The 24,045-nt window shown below is 36.9% G+C and overlaps 1 protein-coding gene across 2 annotated transcripts in view; it reads right to left on the bottom strand.

Moving 5' to 3' along the window:
• Positions 1 to 24,045, bottom strand: part of PLA2R1 (phospholipase A2 receptor 1) — a 114,411-nt gene that overhangs the window by 54,448 nt on the left and 35,918 nt on the right. For both annotated transcript variants that reach the window (XM_055307927.1, XM_055307928.1), the window contains exons 4-10: positions 23,836 to 24,009; positions 19,004 to 19,117; positions 17,990 to 18,133; positions 16,689 to 16,883; positions 13,237 to 13,394; positions 10,007 to 10,105; positions 5,613 to 5,725 (exon numbers count right to left, since the gene is read on the bottom strand). In XM_055307927.1, the coding sequence (XP_055163902.1) occupies positions 5,613 to 5,725; positions 10,007 to 10,105; positions 13,237 to 13,394; positions 16,689 to 16,883; positions 17,990 to 18,133; positions 19,004 to 19,117; positions 23,836 to 24,009 (997 nt within the window). The remainder of the gene's footprint in view (positions 1 to 5,612; positions 5,726 to 10,006; positions 10,106 to 13,236; positions 13,395 to 16,688; positions 16,884 to 17,989; positions 18,134 to 19,003; positions 19,118 to 23,835; positions 24,010 to 24,045) is intronic.

The following is a 24,045-nucleotide window of genomic DNA, read 5'->3' as shown; positions in this document are numbered from 1 at the left end:
ACCTTTGTTAACTGTTAATGGGAGAGAAGTGGGATTGGCTGGGAGGGAGGAGGAATGGCAGTGAGAGGGCACTTTCATTTTTTAGTTTATATTCTTCTGGCTTGTTTAAATTTATACCAATGAGAATGTTTGTATTGCATAATTTTAAAGAGGATAACTAAAATATGTTTTTAAAAAGAATCTTAGGGGTGCCTGGGTGGCTCAGTTGGTTCAATGCCTGACTCCTGGTTTCGGCTCAGGTCATGATCTCATGGGTTGCGGAATTGAGCCTCATGTTGTCAGGCTCCTCACCCGGTGGGGAGTCTGCTTGAAGATTCTTTACCTTTGTCCTTCCCCCAACTTGTGGATGCTCTCTCTATCTATCTCTCTCAGATCAATAATTCTTTTAAAAATATATAAAATAAATAAAAATAAAGTTAACTGCATTCTATTATTCTATAGAACTAATAAATACAGCAAAGTTCAAGACACAAAGTCAGCACACAAAAATCAGTTGCATTTCTATATTCTAACAATGAAGAATCTGAAAAGGAAACTACAAAAACAATTTTGTATATAATAGCATCAAAAAATTTAAAAATACTTGGGAATAAGCTTAACTGAGGAGGCAAAAGACTTGTGCATTGAAAACTATAACACGCTGATGAAAGAAATTAAAGAAGACCCAAATAAATGGAGAGAAATCCCATGTTCATAGATTGAAAAACCAATTGTTTAAATATCCATACCACCCAAAGTGATCTACAGATTGAATGCAGTCCATGTTAAAATCCCAATGATGTCTTTTGCAGAAATAGAAAAATCCATCTTAAAATTCATATGGAATTTCAAAGGATCCTGAATAGGAGAAAAAAAAACCCAAACCAAAACAAAACTAAAGGAAAAAGAACAAAGTTGGTCTCACACTTCCTGAATTCAAAACTTACTGAAAGTACAATAATAAAAAAACGTGTGGAACCAGCATAAAGACAGACATAGATTAATAGAATAGAACAGAGAACCTGGAAGTAAACATTTGCAAATAGAGTCAAATGATTTTCCACAAGGGTGCCAAGACCATTCAACAGGAAAAGGACAGTCTTTTCAACAATGATGTTGGGAAAACTGGATATCTACCTGTAGATAAATACAGCTGGACTCTTCTCACTTTATACCATTTACAAAAATTAACTGAAAATGGATCAAAAACCTAAACACAAGAGCTAAAATTATAACACTCATTTAAAAAAAGGGGAAATTTTCATGACGTTTAATGTGGCAATGATTTCTTAGATATGACACCAAAAGCACAGGCAACAAAATAAGAATGGATAAAACAGACTTAATCAAAATTTAAAAGTTTGTGCATCAAAGGACATCAACAGAGTGAAAAAGCAACTCACAGAATAGAACAATGTATTTGCAAATTATGTCTCTGATAAGGGATTAATATCCAGAATATATAAAGCACTACTACAACTCAACAAAGAATAAACAGTCCAATTAAAAAAATGGGTAAACGGGACGCCTGGGTGGCTCAGCGGTTGAGCGGCTATCTTTGGCTCAGGGTGTGATCCCGGGATTCCAGAATTGAGTCCCACATCGGACTCCCTGTGAGGAGCCTGTTTCTCCCTCTGCCTATATCTCTACCTCTCTTTCTGTCTTTCATGAATAAATAAATAAAATCTTTTTTAAAAAAATAAAAAATGAGTAAAGGATTTGAATAGACATTTCTACAAAGAAGATATACAGATGCCAATTAGCACAAGACAAGACACTCAATGTCACTAATCATTAGGGTAGTGCAAGTTATAACCACTATTTCATAACTATAGGATGGCTATTTTATAAAAACAATATAACAAGTGTTGGCTACGAGAAATTGGAGAAATTGGAACTCCTGTGCACTGCTGGTGGGAATGTAAAATGGTGCTGCTGATATGGAAAACAGTATGGCTGTTTCTCAAAAAATTAAAAATAGAATTATCATCCAGAAATTCCACTTCTGGGCATACTACCCAAAAGAATTGAAACCAGGGACTTGAAAGATATTTGTAAGTTCATTTTCACAGGAACATTTTTCACAATAGCTAAAAGGTGGAAGCATCTCATGTCAATTGTATGAATGGATAAACAAAATGTGGTATATACATATTAAGGAATATTATTCAGCCTTAAAAAGGAAGGAAATTCTGGGCAGCCCGGTGGCTCAGCGGTTTAGCACCGCCTTCAGCCCAGGGCGTGATTCTGGAGACCCAGGATCGAATCCTACATCAGGCTCCCTGCATGGAGCCTGCTTCTCCCTCTGCCTGTGTCTCTGCCTCTCTCTCTCTCTCTCTCTCTCTCTGTATCTCTCATGAATAAATAAATACAATCTTAAAAAAAAAAGAAGGAAATTCTGACACATGTTACAACATAGATTAACCTGAAGGACATTAAACTAGGTGAAATAAACCAGATACAATAGGACAACTACTGCATGATTCCTCTGATGTGTTAACTTAGAGCAGTTAAACCTCATAGAGATAGAAAGTAGAATGATGGTTGCCCAAAGCTGGGGCAGAGGGAAATGGGGAATTATTATTTAATGGGTACAGAATTTTAGTTTGGGAAGATGCAAAAGTTATGGAAATGGGTGGTGGTAATGATTGTGCAATAATACAACTGTACTTAATGCCACTGAACTGTACATTTAATAATGGTTATAATGATACATCGTATATTCTACACATTTTATCACAATAAATAATTAACTTCAAAAGTGTTCAGGGGAAAAAAGTGTTTAGGGGGTACGTTGGTTGCAGGAAAATAGCAGAGCAGTAAAAATGCTTGAAAATAATGCACATTTAAACCTAGGAGAAAATATAATATTCTAAGATTTTTTACTTTTGGCAAAATGCAAAAAATTAAATGTTATTTGGATTATTTTATACCAAATATTCCATATTGACTGATTCATGATATACATGCATTTATACAATTATCCATGGTAACTCTGGAACTCAAGTTTTGCAGTCATGCCCTATATGGAAGTAAAGTGCCCAGGTATGAAAAAAATTTGTTAACAGTTAGCAAGAAAATAACCTTCTGATATTCGCAATAAGGGTCTGTTTTTCTTCCTCTCTATTCCACAAAGTGTTAAATGTCCTAGACCAGGAGCAGTAGGTTGATAACGAAAGAAATTAGAAATTTGTAGCAGGTGGTTCTAATTGTGCCCATCATATCTGTCCTCAATTGTGCAGAAGAGTGGAAAATCAATTAGCAACTACAAGCTTGGGCACTGATGAGTGACAGGAGTGTCTTAAGTCAAACAGGAAATTGGTAATGGAAGAAAATGATTACCAAGACTGCTAGTGGACACTCCTGGATCTGAGGAGACTTTCCCTCTACTGTCCCACCTTCTTGACAAAAGACACTGTTGAAAAATTTTGTTGTGTGATGTCACTCAAAGAATGAGGTGTAGTGTGGGTCTTTGTTTCTTACCTGATGGAGTCTGAATGAATAAAAATTAAGAATGTGGGGCCGTTCCTTTCCTCAACTTGCATGTCTCTGTTGGAGTCACTGCTTTGGACGTAGACATGTTTGCAGGGCAGTGTACACACGTGGTAACTGTCTGGGAGAGATGCCTCTCTGGGACTAATGGTTAGAACTGCAGGGGCTTGCCTGTTAATTGAGTAGCATACTAGCACAAGGTGGGCCTTGTGGGCCTGGGTGGGCCTACGGGGTTGTGGATGGAATGCAAACAAATTTAGCTATGCTATAGTTCTGCTTTAGAGCTAGACCATACATTAGTATTGGCTACTGAATACAGTTTATAAAAAATAAATCATTTATAACATACTCTTGTATCCAGTTTTGGAGGAAATGAAACCAGGTAGATAACAGACACTTCCTGTTATTTGTAGGAGGTCTCCAGGATTCTGAGAAAATGAAGTATTTGAACGCTAACAGATTTCTCCCCTACTTTGGTCACACTGGCATTATAGGTTATCTGTAATGTCACTTTGAATTTATCCATTTATTATGTTCTTCCACCTTCTTCACTTGTTTCATATTTCTATCTCCTAAGCTGTTGGCCTGCAAGTGGCACCTGGACAATTACACCATGCCTTTTATTTATTTTGTACAGCATGCCAGTGTTGAACACAGTGCCTCTCACAATATAGATATTTAATAAATAATTTTCTAACAAATGCTTGACCATTGGTTTTTTGCCTTGTCAGATAGCATATGAAAGGTAATTAACACAGTGCCAGGTATGTGACAGGTACTCAAGGAATATTACACACAAAAAAAAGAAAAGAAAGAATAAGACATAAGAGACAGGTGAAACGAATTAGACTCATTTTCTTTAGTGAAAAACATAATTACGTTATAATTAACAAAAGAGCATAGCTCCATTGATCAGGCTCCTGAATAAAGCCCAATGTTGGCTCACTTACTGGAGGACTTCTAACCCAAGGTGTTCTTGAAACCTTTTGGATGGGTGAGCAAGTTGAAGATACAGGCTTCCTTCTGCCTAGCAGCTCTTCTGGGAAGAAGGAAGATAGAGCCCAAAACAACACTGTGACACATCAAGGGTGGTGCTATTCCTGAAGGAAGGGTCTCCTGAGCACAAAATGTCTCACTAGGCAATTTATTTTGCCAAGTGCTATCAATACAGTCACGTGTGCATGTGCGTGTGCACGTTCTGTGCATGACTTGGAGGAAAGACTGGGAAAGAAGGTAAGAGGTAAGAGCAGGAAAGAAATCCTGGCGGCACTGAATGTTGACTTCCTCTGTGGGGAGAGCAGATAAATCACAATCCCTCCTATAGGTTAGACCTATGTGTGGAGCGTCTCTAGATAAAACCGTAGTGTCAATTGTCTTGTTTCTTGGTCTTCGGTGGATATTTTTAAAGGCAACAGCCTCAGTAAGAAAGCAAGTGACTAGCTTTGCAGGTATAGGTTCCCATTCAACCACTGAAGGTTCCTCCTTGTTTTCGTCTTCAGCTTGGCTGACTCGGTTTCCCAGCCCTCATTGTTCTCCTGGTATTGATAATGACACTGAGGTCACTTCCACTATTGGTACTTTTATTCCCTATTACAATTCTATAGCATGTGGCAAATTCTGTGGAGTGTCAAAGGGACACAGTTTCTCTGTTAGTGTGGAGAAGACGCCTGTGCAGAGAGAAGTCTACATCGAAGCCAACTTAGAGCTAAGAAGCAATGGGGAAGCATTTGAAAATCCTCCACAGTTTAGCTATACTTTGTTTTTTAAAAAAGAAAACCCACATCACTCGCACACATTACATTAAAAACATACTTGATTTTTAAATAACATACTTCGTTTCCATTACAAGACTTTAGATAAAATCTAAATACAACTGAATATATTAGCAAAGCTAAATAATTAATAAATCTTTATGGAAAATAAAAGTCATCTTAAATTTTCTCTTTGTTACTCAAAAATTGATTTTGGAATAACGTATGATTTAAATTCATCTCAATCAATAATTTAAATAATTTAATACTCTAATGTACAGTACACTTTAGATTTTGACAAGTTACTGATTACCACTAGATTTTATCATCCCAGGAGCCCTCCTGTCAAAAAAGTACAGTCATGTTTCTGATAGAAAATTTCTACCTTACCTGTTTGTAATGGTCACAAGTGCAGGAGGACAGTGATAACCACTGGAGGCATGGTCAAAAGTTCTAAGGACAGTGTCAATTTTGTAACAGAATCCACCATGTCTCTCCCATCCCTTAAAAAAAAAAGGAAATAAAAAATCAAGAACATAATCTGATTCAAACAGCACAATATTGTTTTTGTGTATTCTCATTTACTACTTGCATAACCCTTTTTCTCTGACCCACTCAAAACTCAAAACTTGGATTTTTGTCTTGAAATCTTTGTGTTTTACCTGGTAATGCCATTAGCTACAGCCACTTCGATATTTATTTTATTAATCATTAAAACCTAAAAGTTTCACTTCACCTGAAATCTTAAAGCCTAAAACAGATGAAAACAAAGGGGCACTCACTCAAGATCTCTCTTTTTCTCTCTCTCTCTGCTTCATACAAACGGTTCTTACAGGATGGTTGAATGTAAGAGTGTTGGCTTTGAAGGAAGAATGCACGGGTTTGAGTACTGGCTCTACTCCTGTGCAACTTTATTTAGCCTCTAAATGTCTTAATTTTCTCCTCTGTAAATGAAGATAGTAATAACATCTATGGAATTGTTTGGAGAATCAAAGGGAGACAGTGTAGGCGGCGACCTTAAACATCTATAGGTACATATGTACCTAAATGATAGTGCATATTTTTTTCAACTTTCTTTTGTATTACTTATTTCATGTTATCCCACTAAGATTCACTGAGGTTAGAGCCCTGGATAAAGTCATAAGCTAGTGAACAAGCTGGCCTGGGACTCAATTATGGGCTAATATAATTTTATTTATAAACTATATATATTTATAAATTTTTTTTTGTAAAAGATTATTCCTAAGTCAACTGGCTATTCTTTGAGAGAGAGAGAAAGCAAGCTTTGGCACTTAAAAATGACAAATCAATGTGCAGCTCCATGGCTCCGCCCTGGGAGCAACAAAGGGTGGCTCTGTTCTTTAAAATCATATATTATAGGAGACACGCATTCATTAGTCTTCTATACTTTAACTGAGTTATTTTAGTTCCTTTTCTTCTAGTACTACAAATCCACACCACTTACATCTATCTATTTTTATGTATTCACCAGGGTTTTTTTTTTGTATTCGCAACTTTTAAAATACACTTTATTCTGTATCATGCCAATACTTGCCAGAGTTTGATCAGATATAAAATGATTTCTGCTATGTTTCTTATAAAAGGTCGCAGTCTTGCAGTAAATTAAAGAAAACCTTATTTTAGAACTCAGCTATTTTAGTTCAAAACATATTATTAAATGAGGTGTGGATCACAGGAGTTCCAAATCCAGCCAGCCAGAGTGTGCTCTGAACTCACTCCCTTAACCTCTCCCCATAACCTTACCTATGTGAGTAATTGACAGCTCCAGCCAGAACCCCCTGGATCACTCCAGATGGGGTGGGAGGTTAGACCGCTTTTGTATTTGGAAGGACAGGCAGAGGAAGGCTGACAATTTGACCTTCCTAACAAAGTATTCCTTCTTCATTAGTAGTTTTCAGATCACAGGCTGCTTAGTATAATAAAAAAAAATCTGAGAACTGAACAGGCTCAAGAAAAGTGGCTGGGGGAGGGATGTGGCTTAGTAATAACCAGAAAAACAAAGGCTCTTTACTACAAGCCTTTGTCCACACAGTGGAAGTGGGAAGAATAATTGATTGTATTTGTGAGTATCTTTTGTACATGAGGCGCCATTTCACTTTACACAGTGATGATGACAGTATTGAAACAATTGCTCACATTATACAAACCCCCAAAAATAACTCAGAGGGAAAAAAGTCTTTTTTTTTTTTTGCTTTGAAATTATCAAGCAAATTTCCCCTCTTATGTAGTGCCTTTCATTCCTGTGACTTATTCATTCCATAGCTGGAAGGGTGTATCTCCCATTAATGTTCATTCATTTTGCCCAACACTGGCCCCACCACCACAGGCAACTATCAGTTTGTTCTAGGTCTGATTCTGCTTTTTGTTTGTTTATTCATCTGTTTTTTGAGATTCTACATATAAGTCAAATCATATGGTATTTGTATTTCTCAGACTTACTTCACTTAGCATTATACTCTGTAGGTCCATTCATGTTATTGCAAATAGCACAATCTCCTCCTTTATTATGGTTGTGTAATGTTCCTCTCTGTGTGTGTTGAGGATGTGTGTGTACACCACATCTTCCTTATCCATTCCTCTATTGATAGACACTTAGGTTGCTTCCATATCGTGGCTATTGTTAATGATGCTGCAATAAAGATAGAGTTGCATATATCCTTTCCCATTAGTATTTTTGCTTTCTTTGGGTAAATATCCAGTAGTAGAATTATTGGATAATATGGTATTTCTATTTTTAATTTTTGAGGAACCTCCATACTATCTTCCACAGTTGGCTGTACCAATTTACATCCCCACCAACAGTGCACGAATGCCTAAGGATTCCTTTTTTTCCACATCTTTACCAACACTTGTTATTTCTTGTGTTGTTGACTTTAGAGATTCTGACAGGTATAAGGTGATATCTCATTGTGGATTTGATTTGCATTTCCCTGATGATGAGCAATGTTGGGATCTTTCCATGTGTTTGTTGGGCACCTGTATGTCTTCTTTGGGAAAATGTCTATTGAAGTCCTCTGCCCATTTTTAATTGGATTATTTGGGGATTTTTTAGGTGTTGAGTTGTACAAGTTCTTTATATATCTTGGATGTTAACACCTTATTGGATATACCATTTGCAAAATATCTCCTCCCATTCAGTAGGTTGCCTTTCCATCTTATTGGTGGTTTCTTTCACTGTGCAAAAGGTTTTTTATTTTGATGTAGTCATAATAATTTCACGTTTTGTTTCCCTTGCCTTAGGAGACATATCTAGAAAAATGTTTCTACTGCCAATGTGAGTGAAATTACTGCCTTTCTTCTCTTCTAGGATGTTTATGGTTTGGGGTCTCACATTTAGGTCTTTAATCTAGTTTGAGTTTATTTTTATGTGTGTTGTGAGAAATATTTTATAAGTTGATTTTGAGTGTACAAACTGTTTAGAGAAGTGCACTGAAGCAGTTAGCTAAAAGGAAGGAAGCTTTTGAAACCATTTTCACAGATTGATACATAAAAATATAAATGGGAATTTCATCATAAAATTAGAGAACTGGCTCTGACCTCCAAATTTACTCTGAACTTTAAATATTGGTAATGCTAGCCAGAAAAGGGAAGCAGTGTACAAAAGTTCGAATAGAACATCGTTCTGTTTCTACTGTGTAAGGAGTTAATTTCCTTTTCAACGCAAATACAACATGTTTAGTTGCCTTGAAAACCACAGTAAGACCAATATTTTTTTCAATATTTCTGATCAGATAGTGATTAGATCAGCAATCAACTGTAAGTAATTTGGAAATTGTGCTCATTAGATATAATGTTTGGTAGCGTGTCAGCTACGGCACAGGTGTTATTAACCTAGAGTATGAAGAGTAATTCATATATTTACACATTGACTAATGAATAAAATGCAGTTTCTTGGAGAGATGGGTCATCACTTCATTGAAACATAAATAACTGGATTAGAAGAGAAAATAATTAAAGAATTGCATAAAAAGCCAGGTTTGGGAAAATTTGGAGATGCATACGAATCTCCAATATTTAAACCCAAATTCTTTAGTGTGTGTGCATGTGAGAAAGAGAGAGAGAGAGTGCATGTGTTGAGAAATTTACTGCAGGATATTGGATGTATTTTAAGAAATTTAGAACATAACTGTCTATCTTTTATTTTTAAACCTGAGATACTACACATTTTTTATTACTTTAAGTACTAAAAATAAGTATGTCAAGTACCAAAAATACTTTTTTACTTAAAATATGGAAGTATTTTTATTATCTCTTTCCCAAATAATAAATATATTGCAACCATGCGCTTCTTGCCATTATTGTATTCTATTCAAATATTTAAGTTTAAGAAGAGTGAAAAGGAAGGCAAGACTCTGAGTGCAAAAGTTCACTCTCCATCAAAGGAATGCATTTCTTTTCACTCTAGCAGTCTTCACTGGAAGACTATGAGAGGGGGGCATCGCATGGCAGTCATTGTTTATACAGATGGATCAGTTATGTTTTTAATTTCAAAAGAAAAGTAGTCACAACCCTTCACAGTGCTGTAAATCCTTAATATGCCCCTAGTTAATAATTGCTTGGTTTGCTAAAAGCAGCCCAAGGTCAGAAAAAAAAAAGGAAGGAAGGAAGGAAAGAAGGAAGAGAGATAAAGAAGGAGGGGTAGGAGGGGGAGGAGGGAGCAAAGGCAGGTGTGAGAGGAAGAGAGGTTCACTTTAAATTGCTGTTTCATAAATTATTCTAGTTATGAAGTCACTATACCTAAACACAATGTTAGTAACACTTACCTCTTGACAGCCTGATTCAGAGTCAGAGAGGACATGGCCTGCTTTCTTACAAATGTAAAAAAGTGTTTCTTCACAGTTTTTAACTTTCCAGTGTCCCTCCTAAGTGGAAAAATGTTACAAGATGAATGAATAAACTTCATTATTGATGCTGATAGGCAACATCAGTTATTTTGAATAAAAATATAATTAATAATAAGTGTTTCAGGATGGCGTAATGAGTCAGGACTTTGTGTTGTCCTTAGAAGGGTTGATGCTCTTTCTACATGGGAGTGGGAGGCCTTGCTCTTTCCAGTGTGCAAACAATTCTAAGACACACAATCCCATGTTGGTGGGCAGGAGGGAGGGGCCACTCATGTTTCTTGATAATGTGCCAGGCTTCGTGTTGGGTAATTGTCATATATAATCTCAACGTTGCTGTGAAGTAGGCATTATGGTTCCCATTTTATTTTTTATTTTTATTTATTTATTTTTTTATTATTCCCATTTTAAAGGTTAGGTTTAATACTTGTACAAGGTCCTATAGTCAGTATAATTTGGAACCAGGATTTAATACCAGGCTTCGCCTGGATTTATATTAAGCTGCTCTCAATTTTTCTTTTAAAAGGATGGGTTAGAGCGGTGATTCATCAAACTTTACTGTGTACCGGAATTATCTGGAAGGGTTACTAAAGCACAGATGACCGGGCCTCATGATCAGTGTGTCTCATTTAATAGGTCAGGTAGGACCTGAGAATTTGCATTTCTAATAAGCTTCCAACTGATGTTGATGCTTCTGATCTGGGGGCCACATTTTGAGAGCCACTTGGATGAAATCATCCCTGTGACCTAGGAAGAATGCTGCTTCCTCTCTTTAACCACTTCTAAGTATAAAATTGAATGCTTTGCTACTTACATGTATAAACCTGATGCTAGGGAAATGCCTGGAAGCTACCATGAATCACCCTAGATAACATTATAATAGCTGATCTTTGTGTTCAAACTCCTTCTTTATTACTAATTTTCCAAAGCCTCACTCCATTTCTTCTTTATATGACAGGCAGATACTTTCATATCATCTAGTTCTGCAGACGGCTGCTCTAACATCCTACATTAATAATGATATACAATAAATGCCAACAGATTAAATTTTTATCCTCCCAAAGGATTTGTTATTTTAACACAAATCAGACCTTTAGGCTAAAACCACACAATTCAAATTTTAAATGGTATCTCAGGCAAGCAGTGTTTTTAGGGAACATGAATACTGTATAGGAGGCTGACACCTTCATCTGTAAGAGTAGCTCTGTAGCCCTCCCACCATGGAATCTTCCAGCAAACCATCCAGCTAAAGGATAAGGTCAGTCATACTGTAGCTGCTTAAGAACAATTGGATGGATGGATGAATGAATGCATGAATGAAACAGTTCCTAGAATCTCACCTTCAAATTAGGCATCACCCATGCTTAGGTAACTTGTTAATTATAATAATTATATTCATATTGAGATCTACTTCATGGGAGTAAATATTCTTTTTTACGCCTTCACTGTTTAAGGAGCTGCTGAGTTTCCAGAAAGGGGTACACAAGAACCACACTTACAACAGCATTGTCCTGATACATCCTATAATATTAATACCTGTCCTTACTCTCTTAAATATAATTTTCTGTCCAAATGTTGGCTCCTGTTCTGTGAAATACCGATGTCTGTCAAATGAAAAAGGAGAATGATGGTAGGAAATTAAGGTTATCTTAATTATCTCAAAACCAGTGAACTAATAAAGCATCAAATATTGCAGAATAAACAATGATGGCTTTCAGTGGAGTTAGACCCAAAGACAAACATTTAGAGAGGTCATTGTTTGTCCTTCAAATGACTTGGGAACTGCCTCAGCATTTAAATTGTAACTGAGCATACCTACGACAGCCTGAAAGATAAAACAATGAAATGTGCCCTGCAAGTAAGTGCTTAGATAATTCCCAAGTTTCATTGGCATAGTTACTTTGTCAAGCTACTTAAGTAACATTTAATAAGCTGTACTTGTTACATACTTATGGTATCTTGATGGTAAGAAAGAGCGAGAATGTCTACCAAATCCTAATGACTTATAACTCAACCAGTTAGCTTAGTAGCTATCTGATCAAAGAGATTAAGTCTATTCTCAACATATAATAAATGTTCAAATGGTTTGGGATTAAACTAATTTTGTATAGTCTAATCAGATGTTTTAGATAAATGAAAGACTAGAGCATAGAGATAAATGTGATGTTAAGACCACTGGGACCATTACCTTCACATGAGGAAAAGAACAAAATTTTCCATTAAGTCACACTTTTCAATGGGGTTACACACATTGTAGAAATCCTTTTGTGTTAACAGGACAGTGAAACTTTAAAACCATAAGTTTCTAGAGTAATTTCCTGACATCTTAGATCTTCCCCTCCCAACTTCACCTGGTGGTCAATGGCACCATCATCCACAAATATGGTGGTTGCTCAAGCCAAACACCTACGCTGCTCTCACCCCACATCTGATCATCTAGCAACAATTTCTATCCTCCAAAGGATCTCTGAATTTCTCTGCTTGTCTCTACATTCGCTACCCAAATTCAACCCTGGAGTAACCTCCAAACTGATTTCTCTGCTTCCATTTTTCCTCTCTCTGATCTACTTTCCACGTAGCAACTACAGTTCCTTTTTAAAATGTAAATCCAACCAAGCCCTTTGTCTCTCTGAAGCCTATGCCAGGGCTACAAGCCTCACATTTTTGCATTCCTTCTGCTCCTTCTTGATTGAGTCTCTCTTCCGTTCTACCTTCAAGCCACACCGGCCCCCTTTTTGATTATTAAACATGGCAAGCCTTAGCCATCCTTTGGGTTTTACACTAGCTGCTGTCCCCGTCTGTGGAATGTTCTTTCCTTGCTCCTCAAGAGTTGTCTTTGTTGTTGTTGTTGTTGTTTTTAAGTCCCATCTTAAATGTCACCTCTTCAGAGAGCCTTTCCTGACTGCCCTGTCTGAAGTTAGCAGACCCAACCCAAGTTTTTCAACTTTGCATCATGTATTTCTTCAAAGCTACCATCACAACTATAATTGCCATGTTTCTCTTGTGTGTACATGTTTACTGCCTAGCATGGAAGCCCCTGGAGGAACAGGGACTGTGTCTATCTTAGTCTCTGCCACAGGCCAAGTCCCTGATGCACATGATCCTCAATACAAGTCCAGCAAAGTGAGCATTAAACAAACAAATCAACTTACAGATTGCTCTGCTGAGACACATTGCTGGCTTCTATTTGGAAAAATTTGGGGCTCAAGTGTGTGCCAATTAGTAAAGGTGACTGAGGAGCCATTAGACCATTCAAAGGAAACTGGAATTTTATTGCTGCTCAAACCAATCCATGTTTCTGATGCATTTTCTGTAAGAGATAAATGTAAATTATAGGAATCCTATTATATGCAAAGGAGATAATGCACCGGGCCTGTTACAAATGATTTCTTCTTTATTCCTTCATGCAATAAAACCTGGTTAAGCTTTGATATAAAATATGTACTTAGATCTTTTCCTCCTATACCACCCCATCTGCTTGACAAGACCTTGGAAGTGGGACAGTGTGTGAGCTAAAACCAATGCAAGGACAAAGCTTAAAAGCAAGTCAGATTGCTGGGACTCTAATTAGTTCCTGCTACTATATGAAAAGTAGATTTGAACAGTATGGTTTTGCTTCTGCCTAGAGAAAGGAAAAATAGGAAGGTCGACCAGATTAGGAAAAGGGCACTTAAAAAAAAAAAACACCTTTACAATATATTTTTTCTTGCCCCCCCCCTTTTTTTTTGCCATGGGGAAAAAAGGAGCAGAAACTCTTAGAAGCATTAAAATGGGAGCAATGGGGTTGCTAGAAAAGTAAATAAAGTTTGACAGCCCAGGTAAGGTGAAAAGACCCTAGGAGGCTGAGAGAAATGTTCAAGTGCTCCTATTCAGACAGAGGCAGCCACGGGATTCTTTTAATCTCAAATGCAGGAGGTAAGAAAAAGTGACAGAGAAGGATTTTTGTTTTCATTCTAAACTAAAAACCTAACTTTCAAAAGGTCACCAGAGTAGACTCTAGAGATTTTTTTTCATTAAAAAAAAAATTTACTTTAGCTCCGTGATTTCAAGTTTTCCCAGCAGAATTCTATGTCAAATATATAACATAGGGGAAGACCTGCTCTGATGGACAGAAGATGGGTGGAGGCCTAGGAGCTCAGAACTCCTGAATGTGCACACAGCTTGAAAATACCAAACCAAATAAATTTTCACTGGCTGAAGTTATTAAAATCCAGTTACTTATCTCAGAAATTCCATTATTGTTTGGATTACATGACCACAGCACACTACTGCTATGTAGTGGCCATAAAGCTAAATTGCAGGTTTAAGTTCTTTTATTAAAAGTTCCAGAAATCACCTCACCTCAAAAGAAAGAATCAGAAACAGCCCTCTCTCCCACAGAGTTACAAAATCTGGATTACACTTCAATGTCAGAAAGCCAATTCAGAAGCACTATTCTACAGCTACTGGTGGCTCTAGAAAAAAGCATTAAGGACTCACGAGACTTCATGACTGCAGAATTTAGATCCAATCAGGCAGAAATTAAAAATCAATTGAATGAGATGCAATCCAAACTAGAAGTCCTAACGACGAGGGTTAACGAGGTGGAAGAACGAGTGAGTGACATAGAAGACAAGTTAATGGCAAAGAGGGAAACTGAGGAAAAAAGAGACAATCAATTAAGGGACCATGAAGACAGATTAAGGCAAATAAATGACAGTCTGAGGAAGAAAAACCTACGTTTAATTGGGGTTCCCGAGGGCGCCGAAAGGGACAGAGGGCCAGAATATGTATTTGAACAAATCCTAGCTGAAAACTTTCCCAATCTGGGAAGGGAAACAGGCATTCAGATCCAGGAAATAGAGAGATCCCCCCCTAAAATCAATAAAAACCGTTCAACACCTCGACATCTAATAGTGAAGCTTGCAAATTCCAAAGATAAAGAGAAGATCCTTAAAGCAGCAAGAGACAAGAAGTCCCTGACTTTCATGGGGAGGAATATTAGGGTAACAGCAGACCTCTCCACAGAGACCTGGCAGGCCAGAAAGGGCTGGCAGGATATATTCAGGGTCCTAAATGAGAAGAACATGCAACCAAGAATACTTTATCCAGCAAGGCTCTCATTCAAAATGGAAGGAGAGATAAAGAGCTTCCAAGACAGGCAGGAACTGAAAGAATATGTGACCTCCAAACCAGCTCTGCAAGAAATTTTAAGGGGGACTCTTAAAACTCCCCTTTAAGAAGAAGTTCAAGTAACTCTGAACGTGAATGGACTTAATGACCCCATCAAAAGGCGCAGAGTTTCAGACTGGATAAAAAAACAGGACCCATCTATTTGCTGTCTACAAGAGACTCATTTTAGACAGAAGGACACCTACAACCTGAAAATAAAAGGTTGGAGAACCATTTACCATTCAAATGGTTCTCAAAATATACCCTAAAAACTACAGAACACTTCTGAAAGAAATTGAGGAAGACACAAAGAGATGGAAAAATATTCCATGCTCATGGATTGGCAGAATTAATATTGTGAAAATGTCAATGTTACCCAGGGCAATTTACACGTATAATGCAATCCCTATCAAAATACCATGGACTTTCTTCAGAGACTTAGAACAAATTATTTTAAGATTTGTGTGGAATCAGAAAAGACCCCAAACAGCCAGGGGAATTTTAAAAAAAGAAAACCATATCTGGGGGCATCACAATGCCAGATTTCAGGTTGTACTACAAAGCTGTGTTCATCAAGACAGTGTGGTACTGGCACAAAAACAGACACATAGATCAATGGAACAGAACAGAGAACCCAGAAGTGGACCCTGAACTTTATGCTCAACTAATATACGATAAAGGAGGAAAGACGATCCACTGGAAGAAAGACAGTCTCTTCAATAAATGGTGCTGGGAAAATTGGACATCCACATGCAGAAGAATGAAACTGGACCACTCTTGCACCATACACAAAGATAAACTCAAAATAGATGAAAGATCTAAATGTGAGACAAGATTCCATCAAAATCCCAGAGGAGAACTCAGGCAACACCCTTTTTGAACTTGGCCACAGTAACCGGAGAAGGACAAACAGTGTATGTTCTCATTCATTTGGGGAATATGAATAATAGTGAAAGGGAATATAAGGGAAGGGAGAAGAAATGTGTGAGAAATATCAGAAAGGGAGACAGAACATAAAGACTTCTAACTCTGGGAAATGAACTAGGGGTGGTGGAGGGGGAGGAGGGTGGGGGGTGGGGGTGAATGGGTGATGGGCACTGAGGGGTACACTTGACGGGATGAGCACTGGGTGTTATTCTGTATGTTGGTAAATTGAACACCAATAAAAATTAATTTATTTAAAAAAAATAAATAAAAGTTCCAGAAATGACCTTTGTCCCTTAAAAAAAACCCCTCTAATATATCTGGCATATGTGAGGTGTTACAAAATTTCTGAGCATATATTTTATAGAAATCTAATGAATTTGCACTCCTGAATATTATTTAGAAACTGGAAATATATGTGCCATAAATAATCCCTTTTAAGTAGCTTAACTTCTTTTCAACTCCATTAATAAAAATAGTAACTCCATTATATTTCATACCTCTTAAATCAGAGAAATTTGGCACTCACCATCTCTAAGGAAGGTTACAAAAAACTCCACATCTGCTAATGAAGCAATGTTTATCAATGTGCTGTTATCAGACTGGCAAGAATGCAAAGCTTCATTCCAGGTCCTTTTTTCTTTCTGAAGTTTATAGCAGTTATGACTGTGGGGATTCCAGCCAGGTTCACAGTGGGTAGTGTAATATTTCCAAGCATCTTTTTCTTTTTAAACCAACAAAAAACAATGTCATTTTCCACAATTTGTAAAATGTTATTTATTAGCCTTAATGTAAATTTTCACCAACATAGGATTACTTTAACAATTTGAAAAACAGACATAATGAAAAAAAATCCCCACATAAAAAAATGGCACAATTCTGCTTCTTTTCCCTTCGCTCCCTTACTTTACCATACCCTTAGGCTTAGCCACTTTAAAGAAAAATGAAAGTTAAAGTCTGATTGTAAGGAATAATTTTTAAAAATAATAATTCAGTTTATTACTTAAAATCTGGAGTTGTTTCTAATTATGCTGGTAATGATCCTTTTAGGTATGGTTATGGTTTTATTTCTACTTTCTGAGTTAAGACATTAATTCCCACAGAAACTGAAAAGACCAATAGACCTTAAAAACAAATAATTGGGCTTCAGGTATTAGGCTGTAATTAGGTAGTATTTAAGTCTTAGTCGCACATAAAAGTTTGTATGTTATTTCGAGGACAAGGATAATAAAAGATACAGAGTGTGATAGGAGATCAATGAAGTAAAGAATTTTATAAAACTCTGTTCTAATTTATATTCAATTTCTAGGGTAACCATAAATAAAACTCAAAACTAGAAGAGAAAGGAAGCATGTCTTGTTTATCTAATGCAGATCAACTGAGAATGCAAACTTTTTTAAAAAAATAAGCAGACAATATTTTCAATGCTTATGTTATTTTGGTCTTTAGTAAAAACCTAAGTGCATTTGTTAAATTCATGGTGCCTTTGGAATCTATTTACATATATTACATATATTTATTCATATAAAAACTAGCCTTAAATTGTGAGTTATTAGCAAAAATATAAAGGAATTTGAGTGCATTGAAAGGACAAGTAAAGAACTCATGAAAACAACTTAGAGGGCAGCCCTGGTGGCTCAGCGGTTTAGTGCTGCCTTTAGTCCAGGGTGTGATCCTGGAGACCCGGGATCAAGTCCCATGTCAGGCTCCCTACATGGAGCCTGCTTCTCCCTCTGCCTGTGTCTCTGCCTCTCTCTCTGTCTCTCATGAATAAATAAATAATAAAAATCTTAAAAAAAAGCGAAAACAACTTAGAGTAAAAACACTTACCAATCACTTCTTGATCAGTGTTGTTTAGGTATTTTTTACATATATAAGGCAAGGTGGATTCACAATCTCTACTCCTCCAGGCGCTTGGCAAAAATGAATTAAATGTTCCACAGTGATATTCAACAAATGGCTCAAAATTTATTTCTGAAAATACAGTGTGTGTGTTTAATGTTAGAGGCAAAACCAGTTATTTTAATATATATTGATGTCACTTTATTTATTCAAATATGATATATTTGATATATATGTAAATATAGATTTTAGCATCAGGGAGATAGCCCTTCTCTTTGGCATGTAAGGCATATCCTATGTTATATTATATCTATGATTTAATATAGGTTTTAGTCCAGACATGACAAATGATTTCACAAAGATAGCAATAGCCGATTTTTATTGTTTTAAATAAATATTTTGCAATTTGTCGCTATTTTATTTTTAATTTTTATTTTTTTATAATAAATTTATTTTTTATTGGTGTTCAATTTGCCAACATACAGAATAACACCCAGTGCTCATCCCGTCAAGTGCCCCCCTCAGTGCCCGTCACCCATTCACCCCCAGTCCCCACCCTCCTCCCCTTCCATCACCCCTAGTTCGTTTCCCAGAGTTAGGAGTCTTTATGTTCTGTCTCCCTTTCTGATATTTCCCACACATTTCTTCTCCCTTCCCTTATATTCCCTTTCACTATTATTTATATTCCCCAAATGAATGAGAACATATAATGTTTGTCCTTCTCCGATTGACTTACTTCACTCAGCATAATGTCGCTATTTTAAAACAGCTGACAGGAGTCTTGACTCTAACCCAATCCTCCTGCAACCTTGGCTAAATAGCTTACCTTCTTGACCTCCTTCTTGTCTGGAAAAGCTTGCCTGATGGGAATTCAGGCAAGCTTTAAAAATGTTTATAAACCACTTTTGAAATAACAGGGCTTCTATACACGTGGGAAATAGCTGCTGTGTAAGGGTGCAGGATATTGTCACCCGTTGAAGGCACATAAAACGCTGTAGGTACCTGGGTTCCAGTTCAGATAGTTGAGTGGTGTTCTATCCGACCACTGCCAGCCAGCATGTTCATCCAGCTGATTCAGACCCATCCACATTTCCACTGCTTCACTGCCCAAGTGCTCTGAAATGAAGAGAAATACAGGGTTTTCAACCCGTGGAAGCAAACCACCCCCTCCCCACAATGTTACACTTCTTTCTAGTTTTGTTATTCCTGAAGGATGCAGTCATAAATGGACTCCAGTCAATGACAAAAGGTTTTAAGTGCTGCTAAACCCCACTCTGATGCTTCAGAGTAACAAAGTCAGCTTCTGCCGACTTGAGAAACACAGCAGTCTCCTAAAGGCTCACTAACAGCAATTTTTTAGCTGTGAAGTCTTCATCTAAGCATCCAGAAGTGCTACCCCTCAGTGATCATCAATCCTCCCAAGACTGCATATTTGCAAATTTGAGACCATCTGATCTGTGTGAGCTCATGCTCACACATTTAGATGGGGGAGGAGGAAGTGTCCGGAAGTCCACTCCAGAAAGTGCCCCTCTGTCTTCCTTCTCTTGCTATGTGTGCCTGGTGCCATGGTAGCCTTAGCTTGAAATCTCCAAACTCCAGGTTGCTGAGGCCACCATAGGCTCTAAGCAAATGTAGAACAAGAAGTGATGTTAAATCTGTATAATGTGTATATGTGTGTGCACATAAAATTTTCTGCACTCAAATATTTTTGAAGTATTTCACAGTTAAATAATTGAACAATGGGAAGAAGCTTTTCTTTAGGGATCTGGCAAGGAAGAGAAAAACAGGTAAGTATTATTGGTGAATGGAGGCAAGTCCTCAAATTTAAGAAGGTATGCTAAAGCAAGCAAGGAGGGGGCTGTCCAGTATGAGAGCCAGTAGGAGTTGTCTGATCAAGAGGAGAAGCATAATCCAAAGGACCAGAGTACCCAGAGGGATCGATAGCAGGCTGGAGCCAGGCTATGTTGCTTCTTTCAGCCTGGGTTGGGAGAAAGCTTTCTAGCAGGCTGCCTCCACAGCCCCTGCTCCAAACCCCTAGGTCACAGCTCCTCACATTTTAATTTAGCCCCATTTAAAAAATAGATGCTATGTATAAACATGTACATTGTCACGCTTATATAGAAAAACGTGATTATCAAAATTGTAGAATTAGGGGAAATTTTTCTTTGATTTTTCTTTTGTTACATGAATTTTTAAAAATTATTCTAGCATAAAGGAAATACAAGAAATAAAAATTAAAAATAAAAGTCAACTCAAAATGTAGAAGGCCAACCAGAGAGAAGTATGTCATGGAAATTAAGGGATGGATATTTTTCCGATTGGATAAAAAGTCTTACACAGTTGTTTAAAGGATGCTTTTTAAGTATTTAAAATAGGGATTTTTATTAATATTGAGGGCAAAATGCAACCTTCTAAACCAAAATGTTAAGAATGTCTCTGGATTTGGGGATTATGGCTCCCAAAGGGAGAAAGAGTTCACCAAAACTGATCATATACAATGCTGAAAAGAAAGCCACGATAATTTCGAAAGAATCTGCACAGTGTATATTATGGTCTACAGTTATATTTCAATTATTTTGATTAAAAAAATAAAAGCACTGCCTTTAAAATCCCCCCAAATTATTATGAATAAAAATTTAAAAACTGTGTCAGAAACATAGTGAAAGTGACTAATTTGGGGACACTTTCGAATATTGTTAGTCTTTTAATCTACAAAAGGGAGCATCTTCCTTTTCCTCTTATGGTTCATCTGCTTCAGAACCCAATATATTTTGAGCTAGATGCAAGGGCCCTGGCCAATACCCAAGCCCTGACAGTCAAGGCTTATAGATGGGGTGACTATCCCAGTTTGCCAGGAAAACTGACAGTTTATGCTGGTAGTCTCAGAATACTTACTAATTGCACCCTCTTTTACTCTCAAAAGAGTCTCAGTTTGAATGATTGGTTGTATGATCCCCAGATTATAAAGATCATGTATTCCCATAACAAGCCTGGGGCATCCCCTGTGATTCAGCATGTCAGTACAATAGTGGGAAACTAGAAGAACCTACCCCACTTAGGAAAGAAAAAAGAGGCTTTATAATTTTGAGACCACAGAAATCCCTAAACAAAAACAGCAAACCATTCACAGGTCCCACCCTTGCTAGCTCCTGCGGCATTTATACCAAATCTCTTCCTGATGTCAATTTGATTACTCTCTTCACTAATACTATCTGATTAAATCATATTACAGTTATCTTGATGACAGGAGGTGGCAGGGAAGATGGATTGACAAGATAGAGAAATTTTCACATTTCATATTAGAGCAAGTGCCTAGCGATATTTTCAAATAACCTAATTAAAATACTTAAATAGTAATTATTCTTAGAATTATTTTGAATACTCTCTGTACAGTTGTTTTAACAATACACATAAAAATCACTGGGTAATTTATAATTTGTGTTTAAGGTCACAAAAACACCTATTTAGGTTTACAGCTAAATTGGCTCACAATTCTGTAATAATAAACTCAAACCTCAATTTCTTTGGATATTTCTTGACATTTGTGACAGCTTAGATAATTCCTTATATCATAATTAATGTTCACTAGTGATTAGCAAGAAACTAAACTATTCTCATCATTAAAAAATATCTTGGTCAGAACAGGGTTCTGCCTTTATGAATAGACTTCTGTTTCCCTAAACAATCCCGAAGTCTAATCATAGAATTTTGGTATTTAAATCAAAGTCTTTGACAGATCTTATTTCTTTCATTGTTATTCAAGTTTTTTGAGGAAGTCCAAACCTTATTAGAAATCTAATTAGAAATTAGACAGTCAAGATAGATAACAATTATAATTCATACATGGTATGCAAAATTTTCTGTAAAAACCATTACAGGCTAATAATGATACTGGAAATTGGTGTTTTCCTGCAGTAGGACTCACTCAAATCAGGTTTGATAATAATTTCCTACTTTTGCATGTCTGTGGGGAAAGGGGCAAACCTGCACTGTTCAAGCATTTGTTATATTCATTCTGGAAGGTATTAATGATTTTAAAAAGCTTTAAAATGTGCTTCCTCTTCCACTTAGTGAACCTAGTTCCACAGACTTATAGAGAAATAATTGGGGGTCTATGCCCAAAGGTAAGTGCAGGAATAATTAATAATAGCAGCAAATAAATAGAAACAAAATAAATAATTTTATCTATCTATCACTATCTAATTGTGGGAGGTTAAATACATATATTATTCCTAACCTATAATACTATGTCATCATTAAAAATTATGATGCAGACATGGATAAGTGTTCATCATATGCTGGTACATGAAGAAGTAAGCATATTATCAAACCGTGTGCATAGTTGTTAAATGGTTAACACACAATGAGTGTTTGTTATGTGTGCCAGGCACTTTTGTAAGGCTTCATCTGCATCATGACATGTAATCCACACGGCCAACAAGTAGCACTGTTATTATTTCCATTTGATAGGAGAGAATTTGAGGCCCAGACAGGTTAGGTCACCCATATAGGTAGCTCTGCTGCAAAGTAGAGGCAGGAGTTAAACTCAAGCTGGTGGTTCTGTGGCCCCTGCTCCTGGCCATTCATGCATTTCTTCAAAAACTATTTTCCATACAAACTATATGCAAGCCGTTACATGTTTTCCCCCCAGAAAAACATGGTTATCTCCGGATTATGGAATTATGGGATATTTTTCTTTCTGTATACTTGAAATTTAAAAAATTATTCTAGAATAAACATGTACTACATGTGCAATATTATTAGAACTTTTAATTAGAGTGACTAACTCGGGCAGCTGGGGTGGCTCAGCAGTTTAGCGTCGCCTTCCGCCCAGGGTCTGATCCTGGAGACCCGGAATCGAGTCCCACGTCAGGCTCTCTGCATGGAGCCTGCTTCTCCCTCTGCCTATGTCTCTGCCTCACTCTCTCTCTCTCTCTCTCTCTGTCTCTCATGAATGGATAAATAAAAAAAGAAAAAGAGTGACTTTGTGATACTTTCAAATGTTTCTAAAAATTTTTAAAAAGCTGTGTGTACCCATCCACAAACACATTTAATCCACAGGGAGAAGTGAGAGTTTAAGTGATGGGTAAACACAAGACTTAGCCCATTAGCACAACTATTTTGACATATTATTGTCTTGTCCTGTTAGTTAGCAGGTGTGTGCTTTTGCTTTTCTAACCAAATTTTAAGTTCTTTGTCCTCCATGAGAAGTCCTTTGTATTTGTGCATATTGACTAACAGGTGAGATTTTGTTTAATTAACAAGTAACTTATTTATTCATTAATGGAAGCTGAATAGCTACGATCTCCAGCAGAGCAGGAATTTGTTTTTGTATTTTATTTTGTTTTATTTTTATTTTTTAATTTTTTTTTTTAGGAATTTGTATTTAAGTTTGTAAGTCTCCCAGATCCACCTGCTAGAGCTGCAAATTGTTCTGGTCCCTTGCTGGGGCCTCAACTTCCTTTCTCCAAGGGAAAGAAAATAAGGAAGATGCCCGCGTGCCAGATGGAATGGCCCAGGAGACAGGTCACAATTTTGGGCATGAATTGGCATACTAATAAAAGAAAACATTTTCTAAGGGACTTTTTTTTTTAAAGATTTTATTTATTTATTCATTAAAGACAGAAAGAGAGGCAGAGACACAGGCAGAGGGAGAAGCAGGCTGCATGCAGGGAGCCCGACGTGGGATCACCCTCTGAGCCAAAGGCTCAGCCACTGAGCCACCCAGGTGCCCTGGGGCTTTTTTTTTTCAGAATATATTTTTGCATACCTGAACATAATAGTTAAGTCATTTTAATTGCATTAATATCAGTGTGCGTCATCCACCTACTTACTCCTTATGAAATTTTCTTCATTCTCATCTGCAATACTTAGTAAAGCTCCTCCTTGCATCTGGCATGAAGAATGTGCCTCACTCCAGGAAAGAGAGGAAAGCAGGTTGAATTGGTAGCAAATGTGTGAATTGAGATCCTTCTCCCAGACAGCATCACAACCCACCTCTGTGGACGCTGAAAATAAAGTCCATTAAAACATTAATTATAATC

This window comes from Nyctereutes procyonoides, unplaced genomic scaffold, assembly GCF_905146905.1.
Source record: "Nyctereutes procyonoides isolate TBG_1078 unplaced genomic scaffold, NYPRO_anot_genome, whole genome shotgun sequence".
Classification (NCBI taxonomy): domain Eukaryota; kingdom Metazoa; phylum Chordata; class Mammalia; order Carnivora; family Canidae; genus Nyctereutes; species Nyctereutes procyonoides.
This window is presented reverse-complemented; position numbering and strand designations above follow the sequence as displayed.